At 41.5% G+C, this 22,442-nt stretch overlaps 1 protein-coding gene across 1 annotated transcript; it reads left to right on the forward strand.

The window, feature by feature from the left end:
* The first annotated feature begins 2,296 nt into the window (after nucleotides 1–2,296).
* faxcb (failed axon connections homolog, metaxin like GST domain containing b) lies at nucleotides 2,297–21,898 on the forward strand. Its single transcript, XM_033641499.2, has 6 exons — nucleotides 2,297–2,767; nucleotides 7,086–7,221; nucleotides 8,301–8,497; nucleotides 13,984–14,201; nucleotides 17,195–17,311; nucleotides 17,861–21,898. The coding sequence occupies exons 1-6, from the start codon at nucleotides 2,508–2,510 to the stop codon at nucleotides 18,184–18,186; spliced, it is 1,254 nt and encodes a 417-aa protein (XP_033497390.1). The 5' UTR covers nucleotides 2,297–2,507; the 3' UTR covers nucleotides 18,187–21,898.
* Nucleotides 21,899–22,442: the final 544 nt, after the last annotated feature.

Raw genomic sequence — 22,442 nt, forward strand, 5'->3', positions numbered from 1 at the left:
GCGGGAGTGCGCACCTAACTTGCAGTAGCCATGGCTGCAGTGGGGACTTTGAAGTGCATCACCGTGCCTGCCATAGATTACATGCACACCGTCAGGTCATCCTGTTCTGGTTAAATACTCCAGCTCTTACCGACCTGGACAGATTGGCACCTGTTGGCCGGAGGGAGACGGGATTTGATTGGCACCAGGGTGGCACCGAGAGTGATGTAAGCTGTAGGATCTATTCGGGAAGTTGTCTCCATCCACCTCTCGGCATGCTCCAACAGATTCACAGGTCAACCGGTGGATTTATCCGTCAAGATGAATTTCTTCCTACACTTCCGAGGTTGTTGCAGAGTGAGTAGACTTTCCATTCTGCCTCTGATTACATCCATATATCTCCCATGTTTACATTATTCATATATTGATTATTAACTCAGTCTGGACCTACAACAGGTGATCTGTGACACCTGCCCTGAACTGATGTGCTCAAATTAAAAAGTTTCCTCCTCTGCATAGTTTGCAATTTAGCATTTTTAGACCTATATTGCACAAAGATTATAACACTTTTCAAACTGATCATTTCTACCTTTATTCATATGTTGGCCAATAAAGAGTTTTTGCGGTTTTAATCATTCAAATGTAAACAAGTAAACTACACACTACAGCAGATAGGTGAAGTATGCCATGGTCCCTGCACAGGCTGCCACACACACACTTTAATGTCTTATATTAACATCACGTAATGCTGTTGGACATAATGGCCAATAGGCTGTGTGTTCATCATGGTGAGCCACTGGTTTCACTGGGATGCGGGGGGCTCGTCAGGGCGGGGTGACTCCTCCGCTGGAGCAGACAATAGGCCAGCTCCGTCAAGCCACCACAGTTTGACTCATTAATACCGGATGTTGCTCGAGTTAGCCGTGAAAATAAAAGCATGAGGATTTTACACAGCGTTACTTTAGTTCAAATTGTAGGCCCTTGTTTACCTTGAGTAATTGGCTGTTATTAGGATGTATGTAAATGGAATTTTATAGAAATGATAGTAGTGTAATATCTGATGATAGACAGAAATTAGAATCCTAAATCAAGGTTCATGGAAAGCCCTTTTCAGAACTTAAATCAGATCTCCTCAAACTACTATTTCTATGGTAAATAATGAGGTGTCATGCTCATATATACCACAATATTTGCAGACATAATTATTATTTAACCAAAGCTGTGTGAAAAACTTACAGAAAGATGGAACAATGTAGTAAGCTAATATAAAATGTAAATTGTATATGACCAAAATCATGAACTGTGGGCTGTTTCAGGAAAGGCAAAATAATACAGCAGCGAATCAGGTTGTTTGAGCCTATTTGGAAAAAACTGAAGTGAACTGAAACAGCCAGTCTGAACATTATTAACATGTGGAGCTGAAACTATTAATCACTAATCACTAAACTAATCAGGAACTATTTTGATAATCGCATCATCGTTTGGGTCATTTTCAATTAAAAAGGGTGCTTGAAGTCCTAATTGTGAGGGAATTTTGTTATGTTACAGCCTGTAGCCTTGGTCAGTAAAGGAAATGGATGATAGTTATGCTTGAGGTCAGCAGAAGGCATAAAAGAGGCCTCGAGGTTAGGCTACTTGACCTTTGTTATGAACGCACTCCATCTATCATCTCCCAGTTGTTGTGGAGGGAGTACAGCTGTCCAGATAAGGGTGCCTAGCTGGTTCCGTTGCCATAGCTCCCAAGGTTAAGGGGAAGGGAGATTGCCATATGCCCCAGGCTCAAGAGATGAGAACATCGTTTTATGCATGCATGTGCATTTTGTAAGAAACATTTAATGTGATTTACAGTGAGCCAGGTGAGCGTGCTTGTTGTTTAAAGTTAGTAACCAGTAGAAACGTCACAAAGCCATACATCAGTACAGAATAACCTTATTTGGGAGTGTGGAGTGACTTGCAAGGGAATACTGTCTGAGTTAAATGCAAGAACAAGGCAAGGACACCCTCATAATCTCTGGACGACATACACATGAGTCTCCTGAGGTCTTAAATCATCAGCTTCAAAAGTTCTTCAACTCTAAATGACATTAGAAAAGATTAAAGTCACTGGAAAAGTTAATGCTCAGCTACTGAAAAGTAAGTTTTCTTTATTTACAAAAAATGTTATTGAAACTGAGAATTGTCACTCTTATTGCTGGTGTGTATAGAACATTGTAGAAGCCATCAAAACAACATTGCAACACCACCCCAGGAGTGACATTTAATTTTGAAATCTGTGACCGGAAGTGAGGCTGTTGTGTTTCTGGGTACCTTGACAATGTTCTGTACACCCTGCAAAGGGAAAGCGGACTGGGTGCAGAGCATCATCCAGGGGAGGGCGAGACGAGATGTTCACTTCTTGTGATTTTCTGGAGAAATATTAGCCACACCGCCGCCGCCATGCCGTAGACAACCCGCCGGGCGTGTAGATGAAGCCTAACGGGGACTACAGCAGGGAGGAAGCGGGGTGGCTGTAACCGAGTGGAGGGAGGATGTACTGGGCTGCTGGCTTCGCCTCATCCCGGCCGTGTGTGGTTGAACTCGGGCGGAATCACAGCCTGCCCCTGGGGCTGTGCGGCTCCGAGCAGCAGCAGTCTTTGTATGGCTATATCATCGCCTTCCCTCTACAGGACTACGGGGGCATCATGTCGGTTCTGGGCTCGGACTCCTGGTGGAAGAAGACTCTGTACATCACCGGGGGGGCCCTGCTGGCTGCTGCAGCCTACCTACTGCATGAGCTGCTCGCCATCAGGTAGGCACCCACAGCCTAGTCTGTTTATCACCATCACTGCTTTTTATTCAGCCCTCAGAGCTGTGATTGTTAAACTGCTGACAGGGACTGATTGGTCTCATTGGAATAAAAAACATGAATGGATATGGGAGTCCTTCCATAGGATGTCATGTCTGCGCAGATCTCGCGGTGATTGCTGCCCATCGTGTTTTCCTCCTTCCAAGGACACGACACTAGATGGAGGAAAAAAATAAATTAATAAATAAAAAAACGAGTCACGCGTCAGCCCGTGTGCCGGCTTTCGTGCCAGCTCCGTCGGCACCTGAGCGTGAATAAACGAAGCGCTCCTCGGGCGCTGCGGAGTCACACCGACCTTTATTGAACTCTATTGTGAAACACACAGCTGCTGCCTCGAAATATGCAAAGAAAACACACATGCAATGCACAGCCAGACGTTGTAATGAGGTCGGATTAATAAGAAATAACCAGGTCCTGATCAAGTGATTAACTCAGGACTATTGTTAGTGCACAGAATGCGTGCCTGTCAATGGAGGGATTATTTTTGGCCAGGCCAGTGCCGGGGAGTAAGTACATCCTGTTACAGTGGCCTGGTAGTATCTGCTTTCACTCCCCCTCCTCCCCTCCCCTCCGTCATAATCTGTGTAACCTTGTATTTCGTGCAGAAAACGCTGCTGCTGAATCACGTGCAGGCTACTGAGGCTGGACCCGCAGCCTGCCGGCATCATCTGCTGCTGCCATGTGATGTGTTGTTGGCACTGGCAGCAGCAGCTCTGCCACAGTCAGCTGTTGTTCTCACTGTCCCTCTCCATGAGAGATCCTCCTTAGTGTCCACAGAGCTCTCTAAGTGGCTCCTCAAAGAGATTTCAGCCCCACATTTAAATAGGCAGAAGGATGCACGGGGCAGATGAGATGAGGAGGAGGAGTAGGGAGGATGAGGATGAGATTTGGAGAGGTTTCAGCACCACGTGACTGTGGACAGCGACTTTCGAGACTTGGATCAATTTCAGCACCACAAGACAGTGGACAGAGACACAACAGGCACGTCACAGTTCATAGATTTTGCATACTGTATACATATCTCTATATACACTCAGTTGCCAGTTTATTAGGTACACCTAGCTAATGCAACAGGCCTGCAGCAAACCCTCCATTCAGCAATTGTTGAAACAGTTTTGCAGATGTTTTGATTCTACCAGCCATATTATTTTGGAGACTGCAGTTTGTAGTGCTGTTTAACTGTATTGTACTCCACATAGAGGTGTTTCTGTTATGCGGCGTCCCTCATTCATACACATGGGATGGACAAAATCTTACGAGGGGGGAGAACCAGAGGGGTATAAGTGACTTTTGACCAACTTTACAGGACAGCCAAAACAAAAAATGACCAGACTTTGTCCTGACTTCATTTATTGAATATTTTCAGCACTGTTACTATGCCAAATAAGCAAATGTTTCATGTTCATATGTTATCAGTGGTATCCGAAATGACACAATAGCTGACCCCATGTGAAAAGAATTGGAGGTCGATATGTAAAGCATCCATTGGTACCAATTTTGTGAGCATAGCTTGTCAGGAAATGGGCTAAATAATGCTCCAAAGTTATGGTACATTTTCTTGAACTCTCACTTCAAGATATTTGAAGGAAGATGGGTCCTACAGATACCCATGAGTCTCTCCTAAAATTGAGAAGGCTTGTTCCCAGTAAATGTTTTTTTTGTTTGTTTTTTTAATACAATCAGTGTACTACAAATTACATATTAAAGCTGTATGTTTGTCTTTTTAATGAAAAGGACAACCAGTGTATTTGAAGAACTACTAATCACCTAACATGTATTTACAGATACATGACACATCCAAACAGGATTGTGGTGGAACTATTCAGAAATTCAGTTTGGGCTTTTGGTTTGATTTGGTTTTGTGTGTCACCCCAAGAGAAACATTTCTGGGGGCATCACTGTGCATGGTTATATGTGCTATGTATGTTTTTGCCACAAAGTCATTAATGAACAAAGATGCCCAGTATGTTTTTATACACAGTTATACAGTTATATGGTGTTATATTGTATTGTATAGTGATGTTATTTAAGTTTGATTAAGTAACAACAATAGACTTCAGAATGGTCAAACATCTGTGTTGTTAGATCTCTTCTGAACAACCTGTAAGAAACTGAACTGAAAACAACTGTAGTCGTCTATTGAAACATGTCATCAGGTCATATTTAAAACCAGTTCTCATAAAATTAGGAAAGGTCTTGAAGTATATGATGATAAAGCAACGTTAAGTATGTTTCTTTATGGCTGTTAAAGAGGCCGTGGGTCTCTAGCACCAGTCAGTTTGTGCTTTGAACGATGTAGTCTCATTTTCATCTTTAAACAGAGGCCTTCTGCACAGCTCAGCAGGGAATTAGATGTTACCTAATCATGTTACAGCCCAGAGAGGTGTTGATTTAACTTTATTGCCGCTTTAGAGGCTGTAGTTTGGAGTGCTGTTGAATCGTATTGCTTTATACTCAGAGGTATTCCTACTATTTTTATTATTCACTTATATCACTGAGGATGGACTGAATATTAGAAATGAGTTTTAACAAAAACTGAACCTTCAGGAAAGTCTTATTGCAGGACTGCTGTATTAGACGGCATCATTTTTAGCTCGCCACATCTATTAAACTGGCAGATGATTGTATTATTCAGAAATAATGTTAGATCAGAGGTGGAGTACGCCCCCTGTACAGTTAGATTCAATTATTCAGACTTGAGGAGCTTTGGCCAGTGATAAAAGACATGCTAAACAGATCAGACAGACAGGAACAAATGATGCTAATGCCAGTTTGTAAAGCCTCATTTTAGCCCTGCCTGTGTGCTGCATGAATAACACCTGGTGTGGAACAGAGACACATAGATCAAAACTGTATTTCTTTTTAACTCTGGTTAGCACCTGTAGTGGCATAAAAAGCTTCAGCAGGCCATATAAGTGTTATGGAAATGGAAAATTGTTTGTTTTGTATATGCCCTATTTTATGTTCCTCTTGATGGTAACATTTTTTTATTGAAGACCTTAAGTCATCAGTGTCTGATTACGAGCAGATCTGAATCAAACATTATTCACATTTGCCACAGGGACAACAGACCCACAGCGTCCAGGGGCCACAGACAGAGAACAGACCATCAGTAGAGTAGTTTATAATTGTTTGTAATTGTTCAGACAGCAGGCACAGATGTCAAATGTCCAGCAGTGTGTTTGCTTAAAACTGGAGCAGTGTGATGACTCATTCAGTCGATAATTTCAATTTTAAAAGAAGCTCTTAATGCCACACACAGTCTTTTCCACATACTCAGCCTCAACTCCAAGAAGGCTTTTTTTTTATTTTACTCTGAAAAGAGATAGTGTTAACATAATACATTTGGTTTCTGGGGTCATTTTGGTTAAATTAACATAAACAAGTAAACATAGGAAATCATTTACATGACAAGATGACAGATAAAATCATAAAAACTGTAATCGACTGATTAATAGAATGGATTTCTTTCTCCTTGGAGTTCAGCCAGGACAACAATATGTAGGTCTGCACAAAGCTGTTGTTTAAAGTTAATGAAGTGAAGCCCCCGTGGTCTGAAAATAAAAATGTGTTGGTGGGTGGTTGAGAGCTCAGGGACACAGGACCCACTTGCTGTGTCACCATGCTCTAATAAACTAAGGGTTGTCAGAGCCTGAAACTAAACAGCAAGTCCCGCTCTCTGTGCAGATGCTGAGTCCTGTTTGATATTTATCTCACAGCACTGGCTGACCTAGAAAACAAGTAGTAAGACTGGTCGCTCTCAGCCAGACTGGTGACAATTTAATATTTTAATCAAAGGATGCGTTCATGTCTTTTAAGTTTACGCCAATGCTCTCTTTACTATTGTTCCTGCTGGTGTCTGAGAATCATCAGCAGGGTTAAAGCTGATATTTCTCCCTGAAGAATCAGCCACTTGCTGCGGTTTGTTTCTAAAAAGCATGAAATGCAATATCCACAGAGTGGGAAAATCCTTTAAAGCATTACACACACGAGTTAAGTGCTAAATTCTGCTTATTGTCAGTCAAATGATTCCTCAAAAGCAAATAAGAACAGAGGATAAATTAAAGTTTGGTTTGACACCATGGATTTTAAATTCAGATAGACCAGAATATGTTTAGGAAACAAAAAACAAATAAGAACATTTTATTCAGTTATGTTTTACAGTATGCATTGTAAACTGATCTGGGAACATAAGCTTAAGTAGATTAGTCCAAACAACACTGTCTGTTTACTAATGGCATTGTTTTCCTCATCTGTGTAGGAAGGAGCAGGAGCTGGACTCTAAAGACGCCATCATCCTCCATCAGTTCTCCAGGCCAAAGAATGGCGTGCCCAGCCTCTCACCCTTCTGCCTCAAAATAGAGACATACCTGCGCATGGTGGACCTGCCCTACCAGGTGATACTCAGCAGACTGTCTCAGAGATTGATAAACACAGAGCTACAGGAGAGGACCCTGATGTGCTCTTTCCTGTGGTGTTTCTGCACTACACCTCCCAGAGATCACTAAACAAACAGCCTTCCATGTTGTTTTTTCTGCAGGTGTATCTTGCATTACTGTAGCTGGTAGTCTGTAATGTGGTCATGCTGACTACTAGGTCCTTCCAAAATGTATACAAAGCAAAACTGCTTTTGCACTAGGTTGACCAGTGATTCCCAAACGATTTGATTTTTGACCCCTTGAAAGGAGTCTGTTTCTACTTGCAACCTTTCATCACTGATCCAACTTTTGCAGCTCAGTCAAAGAGTGAGTTTTCCCTCCTCAGATGGAGTTCAGTAGCCTTCATTGGCCTTGCACAGACTCACTTACTGGTACACATTTATTTATAGATCCAGCCTCCCCTCTTGTCTTTGTGGGTATATCTCTTTTAAAACTAGAGACTAGTTACTGCTGGGCAAACAGACGTCAATGTTCTCTGCCCCTGCAGCCTGGAACCACTTGCAGAGAGATTTGCAGCTAGATAGACTGATCCTGATTAGGGCATTTAAAAATGCAGGGTTTGGAGGCTAATTCAAGTGGAATTTGTAATTGCTGTCTTAGCTAGATCTTTTTCTCTTCCAGTGATTGTTTGTTACACTCACACACAGTTGGGTGACTTGTGATAGAATGGTCGAAATTTCTGCAGCAGAGGCCAGGCTATCCTAACTTTAAATCCCTAATATGGGTTAAGCTCCAAAAACAATGGATCCTACAATTCCCATAATGCAACTCAGTGGCATCTTACATTAGACCCTTCCTGCCTGGTAAACAACCACGTCTTTCAAACTCCAGCCCTCTAGGATTTCTGTTATAAGTTGTTGTGTTGTCACAGTGTGAGTAATATTCCTCATGATGAGTAAACTGGACTTTCTGTGTAAGATCAATGGAGTCACCCTTGAGAGATCCCAGAAATCAAAAAGTGGCATGTCAGTCTACGATAACATGCTCTTATTGTCCAGAAAATGTCAGTATTCATATGAATCTGTTTCCCTCTGCAGAACTACTTCGATGGGAAGCTGTCGCCACAGGGTAAGATGCCCTGGCTGGAGTACAACCACGAGCAGGCTTCAGGGTCAGAGTTCATCGTGGACTTTCTGGAGGAGAAGCTGGGTGTCAACCTCAACATTAACCTCACCCCGCAGGAGAAAGCTGTGTCCCGAGCTGTCACCAAAATGGTCGAGGAGCACCTGTACTGGTAGGGGAATCATATATGTAGAGAGTATGTAGTGTGGGAGAAGTTACAAATGTGTCTTTGGAAACCTGGTAGAAGCTGTGATTCCATTCACTGCAATCTCTTTTCAGTCTCTGCTGAATTCAAATACGAATCCAATTACTAAGCAAATTTTAGCTGATTTTAGAGGCAGAACACAGTGACTTTTTTATAATTTGAGATAACTGTTGTGCTTGAGGGCTGATTAAAATATGTACATTTATATTTACATATTCATAGTTAAAGGTGCAGTGTGTAGGATTTTGTGGTATTGAGCAGTGAGGTTGCAGATTTGCAACCAACTGAGCCAATTCTTTCTCAGCATGCAAAGATATTGCAAAAATATTTCTGACCGGTTACACATGTTGAGCTAATTTTGCTACTCCTCAGTTTACAGCACTGCGCACCACGCGTCTGGTGGGAGCTAGCTAGCGATGCTGCTCCTTTGTCAATTACCACTAGTAATACCATCCAGACAAAGCAGCGTTGGTGTGGAAACAAAGGCCAAACCTGCTCTCACCCCTTCAGATCAACCCGGTGAGTAAGCGACTCAAGTTTGAGCCCGAACCCCCTTTAGCATTGTTAACTAGGCCTATGTTATCATTGTTAGCTCTAGCAGTGTCAGCATGGCTAGTAGTGCTAACATAGTTAACAATGCTAAAGGGGTTTTGCAGCTCAAAATGAAGCCACTTACTCACTGGATCGACCTGAGGATGGGCACAATTTTTCCGCAGCAACATCCTCCCAGTGGAGGGATGGCCCTACCAGCAGTAACGTAAATGAGTGGCACCGCTAACTAGCTCCCAACCGATCCAACTGGTGCACAGTGCAGAGCAGCTAAGGCTATCGTTAGTTAACCAGTGGAGACCGGAGGGTGGGCAGTGGGGACTATGTTATGCATGTTAATGCAGCCAGCGTGCTGTCTGTCGGCAAAGATGACAAATAAAAGACAAGACATTTACATGACAAAACAATAAAATTTCCCCACCTCTAAACAGATAGCTCTTTGAAATGTGCTGCTAAAGCTCAATGTGTTAACGGAGCACTGAACTAAAAGCAAAGGCTTCTTGTGTTTCATGTCATTTCAGATGTTTTTGTTTTTTTTTCTTAAAAATTAGCCAGTAAGTTACCAGTTAATGGGTGTCAGGTCTTGGAAAGCAAAATTAAACAAAACTGACATCTCTAGTAAAAACGCAAAAGGCCCTCTCTAGAGCCAGTGTTTGGTTTGTCCTTTCTGGGCCAATATAGAAATCTGGCGGTGTACTGTAGCAGACTCTGAGGAATAAGATGCGCTATGTAGATATAAAGGGCTCAATCTAAGCTGACAAAAACACATTTTTTAGTTTAATTTGATTATACACAAATGAAAACATAGTTATAAATATTAAACTCAATTTCTTCCAATAGATTCCCATAAATCCTTCACACTGGATCTTTAAATAAATATTTTAACACCAATATTAAACAGTGTCAGAAACCACCCACACAGATCACTTTGAAAAACAACAATGGCACATTGATTATAACAGCTAAAAATTACATGTTGAGGTCTTTATTTCATGTGTTTTTAAGCATTATTTACGCAGCCCTCCAGCCCAGACTGACTCTATCCTTACCATCAGTATTGCGTTATCAGCCATCCTTTGCTGTGGTGAGTCACTCCAGTACCTCTGGGTGAGAAACACACTGCTGCTAGGAAATTGTTTACCGCTCCTCCCACACTCTCATAGGCTCAGAGTGTTTTCCATTACCTAAAAGCTCTATCCATCTTTCACTCTCCAGCCCACTCACACACACGCACACACACACTGATCTAACACGGTTTGATCCAGTGTGATGTGCCCCATTGTTCTCTATTTTATAATGTCAGGACACATTTTGAACTAACCCTGTGAATCTTAGTCGTCACTTACAGACCATTTAAGGGTTTTCATCTGTAAAGAAAGAGATGAAATGAGGATGTGACATGTGTGACCTCACTGTTTAGAAATGGTTTAGAAATGTTGTAATTGGATAAAATACAGTTGTGAAATTGCACTTGTGTGTGTTGTGAACAGCGAATTCTGTACAACATTTCTTCAAAGCAGCAGAAGTCATTCATATAACCCACATCCCCTCTCCCTGTGTCACCTCCTTGCTCTCCTTCTCTGCTCCTCCACCCACCCTCTGCCATGTTTGGACCCACATATAGACCTATTGATTGAATTATTTATGTCAGGGAAGGGCAATGTAGCGGCCTGGTTCCTCTTTGAAGGGCTACAGAGTGAGTGGCCAGCGGCAGCAGCATCTGATAGTTAGGTCATATACGCTCTGTTTCCCACCACCAGCCCTTCTGATCGATGATGCTATAAAAATAAGATAACAGGAAACTAAAGAAATAGCCTCTGTGGCAACTGTGCTTCATGCTTTATCCACTACTGATACTGAAGCAGTCACTTGAATTATTAATCTGTTAGAGAGTCAACAAAGACAACAAGCCTTTAAAGAATTAGATTTTTAATTATTATGTTAAAGCTGCTTTTATTAATATTTTTCATGTTAACAATGAACCAAATGAGTTTGTACAATGGGAATGTTTTTTTTTTGTTTGTTTTGGGTCAGGAGTTGGTGGAGTCTAAACCGGAGCTAAAAGGAGAGTAAGTATTGGTCATGTGCACAAATTTAGGTTGTCAGAAGTATCAATACTTCGAGCCTTTTTGAATACCACATGGTTGAAATGATACAGTCTCCATTAAAGGGGCTCTAAGCAAAATTAGGAGTGTATAAGGTGTCAGGACATTGTTCTCAGCACAGTGCTGACAGAGCTAACTATGTTAACCAGGGGAACAGGAAGATGGGCACTACACTTGTAACCACTGTAACCACTTGCTTTGGTACAAAAGACGTATTCAGTATTGCTTTTATACTAATATTGTGTTTAAGATTAAAATTCTGGTATTGCGACAACTCTTATATAAATGAATGCTAATGTTGTTCTGTGTCTACTGAATGTGTACATAGGCAGTTGCTTGCTAACATGTTTAAAAACAACATTATAAGGTGATAATATCAGATATATGTATTTTTTTACAGCTTTTTCAACTGCCCCAATGGCCAAAATAACTAATAAATGCAATTTTAAATCAAATTATTTCTGCAATATTTCAATAAAAACACAATTGGTTGGTCTAAGTAGTTTTCTTTTGGTTGGTTGGTTTGTTGCTGTCCTCTGCTGATGATACAAAGTAAATCATCCCACCTTTAATATTGTCCCTTTATGACTTTTACCAAAGCGGTTGTTACAGTGGGACCAATACCACTATTACTCACCATTATCATCTCACAAGTCATGACCATCAGCGGGAGGAAAACCTGCGGTCTAACCCCCTTCAAAGTGACTCTTGAAACAAAGGACTGTACATCCTCACGGGACAACAGATAATGTAAGAGGAAGTAATGTATGGCTCCTGGACAGTCACCACTCTCAGATGTAATGCAGGTCTGATGCTTTAATTCAGTTTCCATTGAGCGACGAGTCATCCAGAGTGATCCAGCAGCATGCAGGCAAGAGGCTCCCCCACAGTCGTATCATGGCTCAGGGGTTAACCTTGACCAGCAGAATTAAGACATGAAGCTTCCAGGCTCTCAGACGAGCTGTGGGAGAAATTCAGTATTTCCAATGTGGTGGTGTGAGAAAGTGTGTGAGGATATTGCAGCTTAATCTTGTTAGTGTCTACACGCACAGGCAGCTTGGCTGGACAAACATCCACGGTAGTCGACAATGAGTGTACCAAACATTAGAGATAGTTACTCTTTTTATTACGCTTGTTAATGAGATAAACTGTGTCTTATTGGTTTCCTTTATTAAATCTGCACCAGTCACAAAGGAGGAGATGCAGATAAATAGAAGCAGAGTTAGAGAGGGATTTCGAGGCTTTGAGTTGGGCTTGTTTGCACACACACACACACAGGATCTGTCTGTCTGCTGCTGTGAGACAAATCTCTTCTTGACGTCAGCATGGCTCACGTAGCTGCCCAGGTTTCTTTGTGTTTTTTTTTTATTTTAATACAAAGTAAAAGGGAATCTGAATGACTCAACAAAGAGGCCATACAATGCAGCAGTAAGTGGATTTTTTGTCCAAGAATTTTAATCCAAATCTGTAATGGAATTTTTGGGATATGTGCACAGTCACCTTTTCTCCTCTAACCTATTTTTGGATGAGAGGCAGCGTCACACTTCAAGCATTTCCTCATGTACACAACAGCAACCTGACAGTTTGAAGGGCTGGATATATGATGTTGTCTCCTGGCAGCGGGTTGAGAGCAGTATAGCTGATAAATGAGCAGTAAGACGGAAGTGGTGGTGCACTTGTATTGATTAGGAAGAGGTTAGTTGTCAGAACTGGAATTGCTGATAAGAAATTGCATGCTTGCGTAAAGAGCTGCTGTTAGTATCCTGAGATTATAGCGTCTCATCACGTGCTGCTAAAATCCTAGCACCCCAACCCAATCGTCAGAATAAATGTTCGCATGTTTCTGCCATCCATGGATATGTTAAATGTGTATGTTTTACATATAGAGGACATGTTAAAACGCTGTCTTTTTATGCTTCAATTTTTAGTTTTATGTCGTGTTCTGTAGTTAGATTTGGGCACAAAAAAACACCTGGTCAGGGTTAGGAAAACATCTTGCTTTGGCTTAAAACTATCATTGCAAAACACCCGCTAAACACAGCTGGACATGTCCCAATCTACTGTTAAAAAACACCAGCTTTGTCACTGTAAACACTGCCAGGCATGTCCTGAACTATCTGGAAAAAACATCCATTTCTGTCGCTACAAACTCAGCGCACCATGTCACAAACTGTCATTAAAAACATCTGCTTTTGTTGATCTCAAACAGCACTCTGCTGCTCTCTGCTGCTTGGCAGACGTCTTGCCTAGGTGTCATCATGTCATCCATTAGTCTCCAACAGTGGGATTCTGGTCATAGACATAAATGTTGGGGAACATTGTTTTCTGCTTTTACAATGTCAACCTGCTTCACATCTGTGTAGATTAGATGCTACTGCAAATGATGCTGAGGATTGGTGAGGCTATTAGAAGGTGTAGCGTTTTTGGTAGCAGTGTTTCCCTCAGCAGCATGATCCTGGTACTGTTGAGATGCTGATAACATTTTGTAGGTTTGGAAATAGACTGAACTTCCCTGCTGCTGTGTATTGTTTTGTTTGCTGATACATTTGGCTTTATCTCTCAATCTGATTGCGAGTTAATGGAGTTGCATAACCTGGTACCATCGAAGAAAGAGCAGAAGGAAGCAAGAACCTCTTACTTCTTAGTGAGACTTCACTCCTGCAAGTGTTAGTGGAACTTATTCTGGGTTAAAAGATCTGTGATGTAGGTAGTTTGGTGCCAGACTTGTTCGTGCTCTGACGCAGTTAGGCAACCAGTGTAATGTTAACCCAGTGTTGTCCGCTGTGTGTGTTCTTTCAGGACGATAGCCTACTGCCAGTGGGTGGACAACCTGGAGGAGACTCAGAAGCTTCTGGCGATGAGCGGCCCCCTGAGTGACACACTGAAGTGGCTGCTGAGCCACCTGAATGGCAGCATGGTGCGCAGGGAGATGTATGGCCATGGCATCGGACGCTTCTCGAAGGAGGAAGTCTATGCACTGATGGAGAAGGACATGAGGACGCTGGCCACGCTGCTGGGTAGGAAGAGGGCTGTGTGTGCATGTGTGTGTGTGTGTGTGTGTATGTGTGTGCATGCATGTGTGGCATTATTAATGCCACTTCTCTTAACCTTTGCATTTAAATGTACTCCGTTAAGACCCACTTACCTTATCAAATGTATGAGGTGGGATTACCCAAACTCTGTTATATAATCTGATAATGGATTAACCTTTTTTTTTGATAATAGAATTATATGCATTTGTTAACACAGCAGCAGTCTAACTCACCGGATGTAGACTGTGACCATAAGCCTGCCACTGAACCACTGATTTTGGCGGGCATTCTCCCTTCCTTCCGCTCTTTGCGTGTTAGCGTTTGAGTGTTAATGTTCTTTCTTTGTGGGGCCATTTTAATGACAGTGCTTGCCTTCCCACATGTAAACATTCCACCAAAACACCCCTGACACTATGTTGCAGGAGCACCGTCATTGCACCCTGGGCTTAGCAATGCTCAAGACGACTGTGACTGGTTTAAAGGAATAAAAACAAGCTACAGCATTTTCTTTTTCCTATAGCAGAAAGATAATATGTGCTTCCAGACCTTTCTCTAGTGCTGGCATAGCACTGTGGAAATAGGTCTGGCTACAGGAGACCACTACAGTACACATCTCTAGCCACTCATAGGAAGAGTTCTGTTCTGTTTTACTGGATAGTCTAAAATGTATTTAGAAACTCATTTTGGTGGATTATTGCGGAGAAATTTGGCAACTTTTCCGGAAAAGCTGCTGTGTTATTTCAGGAAATCAGAAGTGACACCCTAAAGAAAAATTTGTATTCATGTTCATGACTGTGACATCTTTATCAAGCTAATTTGTTACAGACTTGCTCGGCTGTAATGACCAAAGTGAAAAGTGTTGGATGGCTCTGACAGACTAATGTGACCTAATGAAGCATTAGTATCAATGACTAATAGGCCCTGACAAATTATCTCAGAATACATATGTACAGTGATAAATCCTGAGATGAAAAGGCATGTTTTATCATATCAGTAAATCATTAACATATGTGTCATGGAATTAAGTAGCATGCCATGTACATGTATCTTATTTCCTTGCAGACAAAATATCAAAGGTTCACTTATATGTCAAAACAAAATGTGTTTGTACTTAGTGAGGTGTTCTGTAGAAGAGATGGATGAAAACAGGCAAAGTTCTGGATGTCGGCCACAGGGATACACTATCAGTTTTCAGATGGAAGCAAAGAGCCAGATGCTGGAAAGAAAAGTGATTTGCATCGATCTGTTTGTGCCATTTCAACCAGCGACCACTTGTTGTAAAATGGAAAGTTATTCACAGAGCAAAAGCGTGGGTACACTCAGCTTCTCTTTTAATGTTTTCCAGACTCAAGTGCCAGATGTGTGCATCTAAAATTTGTTGTTGCTGCCCTAACTGCAGTTCTCCCAGCTTCAAGATGAAATTAGTTTACTTTGCAGTTTATTCTCTGAAGGGACAGGGAAGGAGAAGAGTATTGATTTAGCACAAGTCATATCTAAGGCCAAAAATACTTAATATCAGCTATTTGTACTTGGCCTGTTTGTAGTGTTTTCTCTGTTCTCTCTGACACAACGTGTACATGAAGGAGTACTTGACTTCATCTTAGAGAGCTGTAGGGTTTCTCCTGACAAAAACAACTGCATTAGAGTATTCTGATTACTTATTTTTTTGGCTACTAATAACGGGATTGTTAGCTTGTTTATTTCCATTTTGTTTCATTACTCTAAAACTGTAAAGGCATTTTTGATTATAAAGAAATGTTGGATTCTGTGTCTTATAAGAATGTTTAATTTGTGCATTGCTATGTAGTTGACCTGAGAAGCGTCAGTGCCCTTCGTACTTAGCAAGTTTTATGTTGAGAGGCTCCTGTCTGTCTGGAAGATAAGATTTCGACCGTGCTGATGCTCCTGAGTAACTCACAAACTTTGTCTGACTCTTGTCCGGTGAAGTGATGAGGCGAGGATCTGATTGACGTGGGACAGACGTTGTATCAAAAACAATGATTGTTTTGTACTTTAAAGGTCCAGTGTGTAAAATTTAGGAAGATTCAGTGGCTTGTAGCAGTGAGGATTGCAGATTGCAACCAGCTGAAACTTCTCCCAATTAGAATTCCTTGAGTGTTCATTGGTCACAGGAGGTTTTTAGGGGGAGCAGAATTATCTGCAGTGGTTCCTTCCTCTCCAAAACAAACAGTCCAGGTGATGTAAGCCAAGTAAAACACAGAGTAAAGAAGTTTCACAATTCAAATCAGTGTTTCTTCTTTGCTGTTTGGCATGTCACAGACAGGCCGCTCGCCCAGCACCTGCTACTGTGTGCTCACCTTTTTTCTCTGATAACTCAATGTGTGCTCTCCTTATTTATGATCCAGATGTTCAGAATTTTTACCATGAGCTGAAATATTCCTCCTTCTCTTGAAAATAAACGGATTTGGTGATTTAAAAGGGTGAAAACACAGATTAAAGCTACAGATTGCTAAAAATTGGTGTTTTTCCAATGCTTGGTTTGTCCATTCTAAGCTACTGTAGAAAAACATGATGGTGCAACATGGCAAACTACCCAGACAAGGATCTGCTCCCTATTTAGATTCAGACGGCTCATTCTAAGACACTGAGAAGACTACAGTTCTTATTTTCAGGTGATTATATGCTAAAGAAAACATACTTATTATATTATATTCAATTCTTGCCAAAATATCTCACTAAACCCCACTGGGCCTTTAAGTTTTTGGTATGCACACACGCTGGGCCAAAAGTGTCTCGATATCAGACTACTTGCAGTAAATAAACTCATACTGTATATTCATGTACGAAACCACCCAGGCTCCTTAAGTTTATTTTAATATTTATCAGAATGAAGACTGACAAGAGAACATATTTTTTTCAAATCAAGAATATTTTAAATAGGAAAGAAAGAAAGAAAGAAAGAAAGAAAATGTCTCTGCATCCAAACTTCAAATTGTTGTATATTCTCTGTCTTGTAGGAGATAAGAAGTACTTCATGGGCTCTAAGATGTCGACATTAGATGCTACAGTGTTTGGGCATCTTGCCCAGGCCATGTGGACTCTGCCTGGGACACGACCAGAGCAACTCATCAAAGGTCAGTGGATCTGTGGAGTACTCAGACATGAGTGCAACAGAATATTCTAATAATGAACTGAATGAATGAATTAAATCATTGCGTATTTACTGTAGATACTGTTTCTTTAGTTCAAGCTTGTTTTGCAGTATATAAGCATTATTTGTGCTGTCATTTGCAGTTTTCCTTGCTGGTTTGTCATAGATGTAGTTGTCTATTCCAGCCACTAGATGGCAGTGATATCCCACTGCAATGCAGTGCTGCTGACACAGGCTTTGATTGTTGCTTTCACATCTTGCACAGAGTAGGGAACACATGAGTCTCTTATCCTTTAGAAAGAAAAATCAGAGCTTGTAATGTGACAAATGAAGGTTCCATGTTGTCGTATTGATACATCATATCTGATAAAAGGACTCATAATGAAGAGATAAGACAAAATGTGTCAGATGTATTGTGATCATCTGTATCAGACTCAAGATGTCACTAAGCACCAATGCTACCTCCTGCTGTGTTTAACAGAACCTGTAAAAGCTTGCTCATGTGAACTTGTCATGTCTGATGTCTTTACAGGAGAGTTGATCAACCTGGCAATGTTCTGCGAGCGGATGCGGAGGAAGTTCTGGCCCGAGTGGTTCGTGGAGGTGGAGGATATTTATTTTGACGGAGACAGTGAGAGCAGCGGCGGCGGCAGCGGTTCACCTACAGGCTTGCTGGACTTTGGCCTCTTCTCCAGGACTGACACTCTGGACGACAGCGACGGCAGCTGCCACTCAGCCGGACACACGCACACACACTCCCCTGATTCTGACCACTCGCTCTTTGACTCAGATGTGGGCACGGGATCTGACAATGACATTCAGCTTAAGGAGGATATAATGCCCGACCTGGAGGTTTGACCTGAGAATGGATGCGACTGAGACTGACAGGAGATGAGAACTGTGTCGGTTAGCTTGAAAAATCTGGCAGTCTGGACAGGTTGCCAGATGGCAGCTCTCACAGCTGAAGAACCTATTCCAGCTCCTCCACCTCTAAACGATATACCTTCCTGATGGACAGACTGGGTATTAATATGCAGAGCATTCAAACTGAACCTCATAACACACATGCTACTGTATGGTTTGCCCCCTCCTGTAACATCAGAACTGTCCCAGTGGCAGTTTCTCTTTGCCTTATTTGTCTTGTCCTAAGATACAAAAGCTGGTGCGAAAGGTTAACACAAAAGAAACATCTCATCTCATGAAAAGCGCGGCAACGACAGAGGAGCAGTGCAGACAAGACAGGTGGCACTTCACTTGCTGTGAAACGACGCAACTAATCACCACTCTGCCATGTGTCTTAACGCACAAACCCATTCGAACAGGTGGAGATTGATCGTGTGGCTGAAAGTAACAGCTGCCGTGTCTCGGCTGTTAACCATCCGTGTGCTGGAGAGGAAACACAGATGACATCGAGTGCCAGTCCATGCTCTAGATTGATCCTTGTGTCATTTCCTTTATGCTACTATATGTGGGGAGAATCTATATCAAAACATAATGTATGTCTCCATCTGAAGACCACAAGCCGAGATGTACTCAGAGGGAAAGAGGAGCAGATTTGTGCCTGTTTTATTCACTGGTTATTGTCCTTCTTTCCCCCCATTTAGTAATTATTTGCTTGCACTTTGTTATGGGGAAGTTGGAGCTTTCAATCACTGGTTTTAATACCTCTTTGCTTTTAGTAACAAGCTGTAATTCACATATTTGACCACTAGATGGAGGCAGCAGTCAGCCTGACGCCTCCTTTATTCTGTAACATCAAGGTCATTCAACCCAGTGGACCTGCAGTCCATTAAACACAGCAAATAATTTCTTCTTCAGTCCTAAACTTTAATATTATGGTTCCCATTCATAGGTGACCTGTCACACTTGCATACTGCGACTGAGCACAGCAACAAATCAGCCTTAGTTCTTTCAGACTAAAGAAATGGGTGAAAATAGTCTGCAACACTTTTTGTTGTGATATAATTTATTATCAGTGCCACTTTGTTATTCTTTCTATATGATCTTATGTGTCAAATATATATTTTTTTTGTTAATCTTTGTGTTCTTATTGCTCTCAAAGAGAGATGTTATTTTGCACTAGTGGAAATTTATTTTCACCTTATTTCAACGGGAGAAATCTGCTGTGGAGGTGGAGAAGAGTACAGGCCAAATGAATGGGAAACATTAATGTGTATATCAGTAGTACAGGACGCTGAGTCTTCTGATAATGATTGTTATGCGAGGGTACCGTGCTGCTTATGTTAAGTTAATTTTCCTGGGTGTGAATGTCATCAGTGAAGCAGTTGATGAAGTCTTTGTAGAGACAGTCGGAATACCAAATCAACAAAACTCAACATCGCTAGTTTAAAAATCTTGGGTGTAAAATGGACCAAAATGTCTCGGGAGGTGTTTGCTTTTGTCTGTCACGTTCAGCTTGGTGGAAGTGCTCGTAATGGCAATATGATTGCTGTAAAAAGATTGTGGTGCATATAGAGTAGATGTGACTTAAGTTTCAGGGTCAGTTCACCCAAATTAGAAAAACTTTCCCACTTAAATCTTGTGGCATTGAGCCATGCAGATAGTTTTGGTTTTATTCCTAAAGGTTTTAAGATGTAGGCGTCAATGTGATTTCTGCATCTGCCTTGATACAACAGAGGGGTATGGATTTTTGTTTGTGGTGCTCAAAGTATCCAAAACAATTTCCGATGTATCAATTCCTGTTACTTTGGATTTCTTTGGCAGAAATAACTTCCCATAAAAATTTGTATGTCAGATTTTCAAAAATATCCAGCTCAAGCAAAGATAACTAACATGTGAATCATTCACATGAATTTCCAAGCAGCGTTCCTAAATGACTCAGGTTAATGTTACTGTAAGGTTGTTTTACAGTCTTTCAGTTAAGATTTTTCCATCTGTGGTGTCTAATTTAAAATGTGTTTCCCCTCGTTCAAACAATTTAGAATGAATTTAGAATGAAAAGTGAAAAGCCCAAGTTCCCAATGAAGTCTGTGGACAGTTTCTTTACTTAAAGCTAATCAGTATTTCTTCTTTAACAAAGGATCAAATGACAATGTGTAACGTTAAAGGAGTTGCTTGAAATGATGAATCCACAGAGAATTATCATCCTAGTGCAGATTCCCTCAGCCTTATGAAGCATTTTAGTGTCTTCTGACCAGTGGCACTCCTAAGGGGGGGCCATGGCACAATTCCTGGCTCACCAACTGGCCCCCTGGCAATAATAATTGGAGGTAACATTACTGTCTGTAAGAGGCTGTTGCATGTGCATCTTTTGAAACTAGACAAACTATAGCATACATTGGTACCAACCATGTCGACATAGCTAGTCAGGAAAGGGGCTAAATAGCACCCCAAAATGCGGCAAATTTTTTGGCAATGCAACAACTGGCATGGAAATTTTCCAAGGAGTCCTTTAAACTCTCACGTCAAGATAACTGAATGAAAATGGGTTCTGCTGGTACCCACGAGTCCACGAGGACAATCTACTCCTTCAAATTAAAGCTGTATGTTTTCAGTCCATGCACATCAGATAATTAGTAATATTAACTGTAAAATAAGAAACCAAAGTATATCAGTATGCAACTTTCCATAATGACATAGTTTTCAACTAGCCTATATACTTAAACAGCATAATGGGATCCCATAAATTCAGTTATGACTTTTGCTTTTGGTGTGTGACTCCAAAATTTCATTTCATTCTGACTCTGTATTTCTGTTTTACAGCCCCCAGTTTCACTGTGTGGGTTCACTCTCAATGATCTCATCAGCATCATTTTTAAACATAGCAGGCAGGTGTTTTATTAAATAAAAATCCCCACTGTATGCTATCTGCTCTGCTCCAAATGCCGACAGACAAAGTTAGTGACTAGTTGGTGACCATAGTGGAGCATTCAGCTGCGTGAGAGGCAGAGATTTCCCTCAGGAGTCAGTGCAGAACATTGGACCTACATTCTACTACTATCAGATGGCCAGAAACACGGCTCCACATGAATGCTAATGTTGCTCCGTGTCTGCTAGATGTAAATGTTTGACAACAAAACAAAATCTGACGGAAATCTGAGAGACTAATATGAACACCTGGACACACAAACCAAGACTATCTGCGTGGTTATGTAGCACTTGGAGAAGATATGTGAAGATACGTTGTTTCACAGTTTGGGTGAAGTGACCCTTTAAATGAGGAGCCTGAATGGATAGGTGAGTTAGTGACAGAAGGCAAGAGTTTGATCGAGATACTCAGACTCTGGAGACAACCTTCTTCCATCATGTCGCCCTGTGGTTCACATCCTGACCCAACCTGGCTTGAAATGTGTGTTTTTCAGTCACCTCATCCAGCCTGGGCATCATATACAGTTGGACTGCTTTAATCAAGCCATATAAAAACTAAATGTCTTGTTATTGGAAACCATGTCATAGCATTACTGCTGGGGTAATGTAAATATTGTACGTGTGACAAAGTGTACCATACTGTATGTAGAGCTGACTGACTGATCAAACTACCTATGGATGTGCAGTCATAAACTGGAGCGACTGGATGATTTCAATAAAGACTAGCTGTGACAATTTTAAACAGACGTTTGTTATGAGATTGATTTGCATCCGTATTATGTGTCTCAGGTTAATGAAATGCTGTTGATGTCATGACGCTGCTTTACTGAGCTCTGCACTGTAGTTTCGTAATCATAATAGCCCACAGATTGTGTTATTTTGTCATATCTCTGACTGTATTTTATGTGTGTGTGGTTGTGTGTTTTCAATCAGGCTAACAAGTTGCAATCATTCAGGTGCGGAGGGGGGCTGATTAAGACTCTGCCAGCTGCTGGAGGCGAGACAAGAAGAAGAGAGGAGCAAGAACTGGAAGAGGAAAAGTTGCAAGGAAAAAAAAATTTAGGGGGATAGAAGGAAGTTGAGCCAGGGCAAAGAGGCACAACAAAGCGTGGAAGTAACCAGGAGCGGGAGAAGGAGGGATAAAGAGGAGGAGAGGAGCAGGTGGTGGAGAGGAGAGAAGGGGTGAAAAGGCCAGCATTGAGGAGTGAAAGGATAGATAGGAGTCACTGGGGAGGAGGAAAGAGGAAAGGAGCATCAGGAGTTTTTCGTGGGGAGAGATGGAGAGT

The sequence above is a fragment of the Epinephelus lanceolatus genome, chromosome 10 (assembly GCF_041903045.1).
Source record: "Epinephelus lanceolatus isolate andai-2023 chromosome 10, ASM4190304v1, whole genome shotgun sequence".
Taxonomy (NCBI): Eukaryota; Metazoa; Chordata; class Actinopteri; order Perciformes; family Serranidae; genus Epinephelus; species Epinephelus lanceolatus.